We start from the raw sequence: 9,330 nt of genomic DNA on the forward strand, positions 1-9,330 counted from the left end.
CATATACACTGTAAATAACTTAAAAAATTAAGTTTAGCAGCTGCCTTAAGATTGTAAGTTAAATCAACTTAAGTCATTTAAACTCAAAAGTTATATCAAGTAATTTTTATTGTATTAAGTTAAAATGACTTAAGGCAGCTGCTGAACTTAGGTTTTTAAGTTGAATCTGGTCAAAACTTTTTATAGCGTACTACACACAGTAATATGCATTTAAATTGGCAGTATATAACAAATATTAAATATTCTATTCTACAGTATAAAATTTATATTTATGTTCATATCAGGCATGCATAAAAATTTCATATGTGTGTAAATTACAATAATCTATGGAAAATATAGCTGCAAGCAGCGATTATTGGGGTTCAAGCACTTTAAAACATTTAAGCACATATGAATAAAGACATTATGTAGCAAGCATTTTTTTTCCAAATACATTGTCAAAAATGTATCATTATGCATTAAAAAGTATCTCAAAACAAAACTGTTCACTAGAGCCTTTCCTTGACTTTTTATAGTTGTATTTGTTGTTGTATTTCCTGTTTTATTGTTGCATACATGTATCTCTCTGTAATGTACTTTGTAAACACTGTTTTAAAAGGTGCTATATAAATAAAGATTTAACTAATCAGACTACTATGACTGACTAATGAAACTAGTGAAATTTAGAGCCTACACTCTAAATCTAATTGATCTATAATTAATCCAATTTTTTCCAGTTTAATCATATTTAGCAGTGTTAATCAAATGTAGCCGATAGGCCTATGCTGGCTGCTTGGATGATTTGTACATATCATTAACCTCTGTCCAGTTGTATAGTCAAGCAAAGACTTCATATAAAAGGTCAGTGTTGCGTCATTAATTCAGATACTTCAACTGAATTTTCATTGCAATAAATGTTTAAAAGTAACAATGCATATCAAATCAACATTAAATTACTAACTGATACAAGATATAACACAACAAATGCTCTGCTAGAATCGCTGCTGTTTGGACAGTTATTTAGATTTTTTTATTTTATTTAGTGTTTGCTTTCAGTTCTGAATAGTTTTTTTTTCTTTTTAACGAAAACACTTCATATTACAGTATCAACAAATTCAATGGCACTGTCCTCTAAAACTGTGAATTACATTTATGTGACAGTTACAGATAATTGCATTGTCTGCAAATGCATTTCTCATAACATAATTCAGGTATATTGAGAAATACATTAGTATTTATACGTAATATTTCACGTAGCACTTTCATCAGGGGAAATCTGATTGGGTAATAGATTTTGACAATGTTTAATCCAGGACGGAAAATACTTCAGATATATATACCGCATGAGCACACAAACATAATATTAATATGCTTTTGCGCTAAAATAATGCGCTCTCGACATTTGTCATTAAAATAACGCCATACAGCTGTGGTCTGATCTCCTTAAAACTTTGCATGCTTGTTTAAGAATCACCTGCCGCATGTGCTCTCCAAGTTTTGTGAAGTTTTCCTTTAGGCTTTATAGGATTCTGGGTAAATTCGGACAGGCCCCTTTTCTAAAACCCCGTTATAGCTTCACAAAGGGTACATTTCAACATTTCTTGATATTATTGACCTAGAGAGTCTAGAGAATCGTACTGCCACGTTTTTTTCCAGATTGAACGAAACCTAGGACAAGTGCAGCAGTAGATTTTTTTCATCTTCTCGATCATTTAATAAACAATTTCATTGACAGCAGTGGTTCTAGAAGCAAAGTTGTCCAGAATGAGGAGTTCTATTGTATGATATGAATATCGTGTGTATGCGCAAAAAAAAAAAAAAAAAAAAAGACGTGCAATGCACAATAGTTTACGCCCTTGAAAAGCATTATATCGTCCCCCCAGTGGTTCATTTCTTTCAAATTTCACTCAGACCTTTAGGGCCTTGACTCAAACAGGCCCACCAATTTTCGTTCCAATCGGCCTCCGTTAACCATGTGTAATTTGTGCTCAAACTTCGTCGGCCAATGGCGATCATGTTTTTTTTGAGATACGCAAATGTCCTTAAAGACACTTGTGGCACTTTGGACCAAGACCGTGCACAGCCATTTCCATGTTGATGGACAAATGGTTGCCTAGGTATAGCCATTTTTAGGCTACCTTTGTTTACGTTTTTTCTATATGGTATATAAATTTACAATACATAATAACATGCATGTAATGTAGAGTTCGTATTTTCTTAATAGTATGTAAATTATATGCATACAGATATAAATATATGCATGCATGCATGCATACAAATTTATATCCATAAGCAACCATGTAATAACCAAGTTGCAATCTCTTTGCAACTTTCTTACTAAAAGGCCACTTGCTAAAAGAGTCTGAACTATCAATCAGATGACAACAGGATTGTTATAGATTGTGTGTGACAGGCTAAACAGCAAATTTTGGATGATTTAGAGGCTCTGAGTATCAAATATGATCCAGTAGTTTATAGGGTTGCAGTAAGTAATGTCCATTGGATTTATTTTCTATATTCTTCCTAATTTTGTATCTCTTTCCAGTGAACGGCCGCAGGGATCACGCAAAGCCACCTGCATTTTCCTGACTGATTTATAACTGACTGAAGCCTAGAACGAATCTTTTAAGGCTTGTCCACACAAAAGCATTGCCGGGCAACATCAAAACACCGCAGATAGGTTTTCAAGCAAACAGCACAAGTAAGATTTCTCTGTCTCTTTCTATTTACAGTAAAAATGTAATCCATACTGTACATAAAAACACAATATGTAACAATCATTTTTTTTTCTTCGTGACATACTGACAAAAGCATACTTTGTATCTCACAACATATTCATAAGATTTAATTATATACATCATTTCTGCTATTTTTCCATATTGTTTTTACAGCTGGGTTTTTGTGCCCACAGAATGGTTTTCTTCCTCTCTTTGATGTACCTCTCTTGTAAACCAGAAAGCATCATTAACCACATCTGGTCTGGTTTTGCGTTCAGACCACAACGTACCTTAGGATTCAGCTCTAATGAAGAGTGTTCTGTAGTTTATATTTTGAGGTTGCAATCAGAAAAATAACTGAGTTCCGTTAGTAAAAACCGAAGAAGTGTCTTACAGCAACATTAACTAACGTTTAACTTACATTTGTAAACTTTAGGAGAAACACCTCCTTCTTCTCTAAGCTTATTTGTTTATTTTTTGTTAAATAGTATACAATAAGGAAAAATAGCAGAAATTATGTATATAATTAAACAAATCTTATGATTATGTTGTGAGTATAGGTGGCTGCATATATGACAAAAAAAACACCTAACCCCAGAAAAATTCTAACAAAAGTTTTCTCAGTTGTTTTTTTTTCTTTTGTAGTATTAGGTGTCCTTAATAGCATACTAAAAGTTTACCAAAGTTTGACCACTAGAAAAGTGTCATTTTCAAGATGGTGTCAAAGATGGGCAGGAAACCCTTAAAATATCCTAACTCCTTCATTATTTGACATAGCCAAGTAATCTTGGTGTCTAACCCCATGTTTTCTGGGTCTATGGATCCATTGGACTCGTCTAAACTTATGCAGTAGTAGTTTTCGTAACGAATTTAACGATACAGCTCCAGAAAGACCCAGAGGCAAAGCGCCCAAAAATTAAGATCAGGAGCAGGCATTCCTGAAAGTTTGCTCTTACCTGAAGTTTAATGACCAGGAACAGTTAACAATTACACATCTTCGAGACTAAATGTAACCAGTTGCTTTAGTATATAATTGTAATACTTGTAATCACTTACAGGTGTGTCTCAATAAAGTAGAATGTTGTGCAAAAATTTATTTCTTAAGTAATTCAACTCAAATTGTGAAACTTGTGTATTAAATTCAGTGCACACAGACTGAAGTAGTTTAAGTCTTTGGTTCTTTTAATTGTGATGATTTGGCTCACATTTAACAAAAACCCACCAATTCACTATCTCAACAAATTAGAATACTTAAGACTAATAAAAAAAAAATATATATATATTTTAGTGAACTGTTGGCCTTCTGAAAAGTATGTTCATTTACTGTATCTGAAACCAAATTTCAAAAGGCATTACAATTAAAGATGCCTAAAGGAAAGTTTTGTAAGAGCCAATATCTAAAAGGACATTAAGATATCTTTAATAATTCTTGAGTTACAGACATGCAAACTTTGGAGTAAAAGTGTGAAAAGTGCCGTTTCCCCATTTTTGAATGGTCACCATTGGCACATAATGCAACAAAGATTGGTAAAGTCAACAGATTTTACTAATAGAGCTACCAATCTCTGTGTAAAAATAACATTATGATGCTGCCATCTTTCTAAAGATATTTTAGCCTCCTGTAACTTGACTCTGAATCTCAGGTTAAAAAGAAAATGCCATTTTGACCTCCCTCTACAAAACAGTGGATTACTCAGTAAATATTCATCAATGAGATTTAATATTTTGGCTTTCATCACTATACATGTATCTTTCTTCTGAACATACAACTCAATAGTTAGCTAGAAAAAAGCAATCTTTGTGGCAATTGTTCTATTACGTGCCAATGGTGACCATTCAAAAATGAGGAAACAGCACTTTTCATGTTTTTACTCCAAAGTTTGCATGTCTGTAACTCAAGAAGTACTGAAGATATCTTAATACCATTTTAGATATTGACTCTTCACACATTTTCCTTTTGGTATCTTTATTTTTGAGGCCCTATATACTTTGGATCCAGAGATACTGGAATTTCATTTGGATTTTTTGACCACTGAAAATGACAATTTTAAAGCATTACTCCCGGAGCCATATTGAAATTGCAATATCTCTGGAACAGAATTACAAAAGGCATTGAAAATAAAGATGCGGAAAGGAAGGTTTGTTAAGAGCCAATATCTAAAAGGACATTAAGATATCTTTAATACTTCTTGAGTTACAGGCATGCAAACTTTGAGGTAAAAACATGAAAAGTGCTGTTTCCGCATTTTTGAATGGTCACCATTGGCACATAATGCAACAAAGATTACTAAAGTCAACAGATTTTACTAAAAGAGCTACCAATCTCTGTGTAAGATTAAGATAATGATGCTGCCATCTTTCTAAAGTCATTTTTTACCCCCCTGTAATTTGAGGTAAAACATTTCCATTTTGACCCCCCCTCTACAAAATTGCGGATTACTCAGTAAATATTCATCCATGAGATTTTATATTTTGGCTTTCATCACTATACATGTTCATCTTTCTGCAGAATAAAACAAAATCTCAGTTTATCCATTTCTACTAGTTCCAGCAGCAAATCAACATGCATGAACATCAGACCTGAAATCAATCACGAATCATGCAATTGATCAATCAGTGTTTCAACTGCAGAAAGACGTCATTAAAACAGCTTGAGATCAATAATCTCAACCTCAGAAAAGACATTTTCCTTGAAAAAAGAGACATGCACTGCATGTGATTGCTTATATATCCAAATGAATCAATGCCAAATTGAATCACAAGCTAGTGTATCAAAATTGAATCAAATTCCAGTCCTAACCGCCTGTTAAACTGTGTTTAGGTGAAGAGACGGACATACGGACATAATAATGGTTTGCATTTGCAAGCAATCTGACGGCATTACACATGATGTACTCCACGCTTGTTTTCTTGACCTTCTCTAGGGCTTGTTACTGACATTTTGTTCGTTAGTTCAACACAATCAATTCACTGCATCTCCATTAGCATTCATTCTACATCTCCGAATCTCCTTGAGGCTCATGACCTGAAAATGGTCCCAGACGTCCCCTGACATCAGCCTAACTGTCATTACAGAAAGCCCACAATATGGCCCATTATATGTGTGTTATATGATGTGCGTGACTCACCCTGAGCTTCACTGTTCTCCTCACAGCAGCCAGACGCTCCGTTTCATATGATGAGGCTGAAAGATTGGAAAAATGCATGATTAGCTGCTGTTTGCATGCATGTGTTTGCATGCATAAAAATGTAATTGTTTAATATTTGTGATCCTGGAACACAAGACCAGTCTTAAGTAGCATGCAAAATACATTGTTTGGTTCAAAACTGTCATTTTTTATTTTATGCCAAAAAATCATTAGGATATTAAGATCATGTTCCATGAAGATATTTTGTAAATTTCCCACCGTAAATATATCAAACTTAATTTTTGATTAGTAATATGTATTGCTAAGAAATTCATTTGCACAACTTCAAAGGCGATTTTCTCAATATTTAGATTTTTTTTTTGCACCCTCAGATTCTAGATTTTCAAATAGTTGGTTAATAAACACTGAAAATCCAATTAAAACCAAATAAATAATACTTGAAATAAAATATAAAACCTTTCTATTTCAGCTAGTGTCCGAAGCAAAATGTAATTTTTAACTTGATGTTCTAATATAATAAAAATGACTAAAACCTACATAGACATGTACTAAAAATGACAAAAACACACAAATAAAAACTAGAAAAGGGTGCTTTGTCACAAAGAGTTATTTTTTTGGATATCCTAAGATAAATGCATGCATAAATTATTTAGAGATTTTTAGTGAGCATAGTATGCTATTATGAATTTTCTATAAAGTATGTACATTTACATGCAATTGAATTTGTATGCATGTCATCTTTATGTGCATGCATTAAATATATATGCATCCAAAATTTCCCCCAGTATGTTTTTTTCTAGTTTTGTAGGAAATTAAAAAGTTCAAAATAAAAAAGTTTAATATTAATATTTAATATAAAAAATGCAATGTTAAATATGCATTATATTCACCTGCAAATACATGTGCAAAATTTTCCACAGTTTGTTTTTAAAATGTGCAAATACTGTGCAAAATAAGTATTATTTACGTATTAATGGTAGATAGCGGTATCTTCAACGGCTATTGAAAAACCCACAACTATTATATTTTGAATTAATTATTCATTTTGTTAATTTTTTTTTTTCAAAATTTATTTTTACTTTTATACTTTGCTTTAATATTTTATTTTGGAACGTTTTAGTAATTTAGTTGCACATTTTTGTTGTTTTTATCACTTTAAATTTCGTTAAAATATTAAAGTTTAATATTAATATTTAAAAAACTAAATGACAAAAACACACAAACAGAACTACTAAAACTTTAACTGAAATCAAAATTAAAACTGAAAATATAAAAATAAAAACTGATTTAGAATTAGAGCTGCAAAACAATAAGTCACCATTAATCAATTTAAAATAAAAGTTTTGTTTACATAAATCTGTATGTACTGTGTATATTTATAGTATTTATAGTATGTAAACAAACTTGAAAAAACTTTTGGATTTTTTTTTAATTTTTTATTATGTAGTCTTTTTTTAAAGTTTTATAGTAATTACTGAGCAAAATAAATATTTATGCCGTTTTGGTAGATATTTTTTATTGATTTTTTTGAATTAGCTTTTATTTTTATATTTTCTGTTTTAATATTTAAATGTTTGTTAGTTTTATTAATTAACAAACTATAAAACTTAAATAAAATATGTCAATGTACAGTATATGCATGCACATCAATTAAAATGAATATAATACACAAAATAATATGCGCTGATATTTTGAATTAGCTTTATTTTTATACTTTCTTTTTTAATATTTTAATTTTTGTTAAAGTTTTATTAATTTTGTTTTGTGTTTTTGTCATTTTTATTACATTTTTTTTAAATATACTGTATGTCTATAATGTTTTCATTTTAAATTTCAATGAATTTATTATGCATATGCTTATTATTACATGCATAAACCTTTTTAATGCATATACATTAACATAAAATAAAACACTTTTAATAAAATGTCAGTGTACAGTATATGCATGCACATACATTTAAATTGAATATAATACACAAAATTAATATGCACTGATATTTTGAATTGATTTTTACAAGTTTTATTAATTTTGTTTTTGTGTTTTTGTCATTTTTATTCATTTTTATAATTTTTTAAAAATATACTGTACGTCTATAATGTTTTCATTTTAGATTTAAATTAATTTAATATGCACATGCTTATTATTGCATGCATAAACCTTTTTAATGCATATACATTAACATAAAATTTGTCAATGTACAGTATATGCAAGCACATAAATTAAAATGAATATAATGCACAAATTAATATGCACTGATATTTTGAATTAGTTTTTATTTTTATGTTTTCTGATTAAATTTTTTGCTAAAGTTTTATTAATTTTGTTATTTATGTCATTTTTATTAAATTTTTAAAAAAATACTCTGTCTATAAAGTTTTCATTTTAGATTTAAATAAATGTAACATACATATTTAACATGCTTATTAATGCATGCATAAACTTCTTTAATGCATATGCCTTAATATAAATTATAAAACTTAAATAAAATATGTCAATGTACAGTATATGCATGCACATAAATAAAAATAAATATGATGCACAAATTAATATGCACTGATATTGTGAATTAGTTTTTATTTTTATATTTTTGTCATTTTTATTAAGTTTTTTTTAAATACTGTATGTCTATAATGTTTTCATTTTAGATTTAAATAATTTAATGTACATATGCTTATTAATGCATGCATAAACTTTTTTAATGCATATACATCAACATATAAAACGTCAATGTACAGTATATGCATGCACATAAATTAAAATGAATATAATGCACAAATTAATATGCACTGATATTTTGAATTAGTTTTTATTTTTATATTTTCTGATTTAATACTTAATTTTTTTGTTGTGTTTTTGTCATTTTTAAAAAAAAATTTATTATAATTTTTTTTTTTTTTTTTTTTTAGAAATGTTGCTTTGGCAACTAGCTGAAATAAAATATATATTTTTTATATTTTATTTTTCCACATATGGATATTGTGAGTGCAACTCAGAAACCTGACTCTCAGCATCTCAATAAGAGTAGTTGGTAATTAAGAGCGCAGCCCAAAGGCAGTAATTTGCCAGGTAATATTTCTGGCATGTGGGAATTAAAAGTATAACCTAATTATCTGCTCCTATTAACAGTGTTGAAGCAGAGGGAGCGCAAGCAGACCCGACGCCACAAAGCACTGCACTTTGATGTTAAGAGCTCATAATAGCACTTCAAAACCAGAATTTACATATCAGAGAATGCATTTGTCAAAATTAATGTTTTTTCTTGCGTGATCTGGAAGCCTGGAATGACTGCGTGGCTGTGCTGAATTTCTACGAATTTTTCAATCCTGAATTTTAAGCATTCATGTGAAGAATCTGATTAAAAAGCTCTCAAAGCGCCGCTGAGAAAAGTCGCTCCAGCTGGCACAGATGTGAGAGACCTTCATCAGATCTCTTCCTCCCAATTTTGTATAAATAAACACATTATAACAGATAACAATCAGCAGGC

At 30.1% G+C, this 9,330-nt stretch overlaps 1 protein-coding gene across 1 annotated transcript in view; it reads left to right on the top strand.

The window, feature by feature from the left end:
- The window catches only part of LOC141340247 (neuroligin-4, X-linked-like), a 37,738-nt gene extending 28,695 nt beyond the window's left edge, over positions 1-9,043 (top strand). Inside the window, exon 4 of the mRNA XM_073845170.1 lies at positions 8,973-9,043. Within this exon, the coding sequence (XP_073701271.1) occupies positions 8,973-9,043 (71 nt within the window). The remainder of the gene's footprint in view (positions 1-8,972) is intronic.
- The last annotated feature ends 287 nt before the right edge of the window (positions 9,044-9,330 follow it).

Source organism: Garra rufa, chromosome 8 (genome assembly GCF_049309525.1).
Source record: "Garra rufa chromosome 8, GarRuf1.0, whole genome shotgun sequence".
In the NCBI taxonomy this organism is placed as follows: Eukaryota; Metazoa; Chordata; class Actinopteri; order Cypriniformes; family Cyprinidae; genus Garra; species Garra rufa.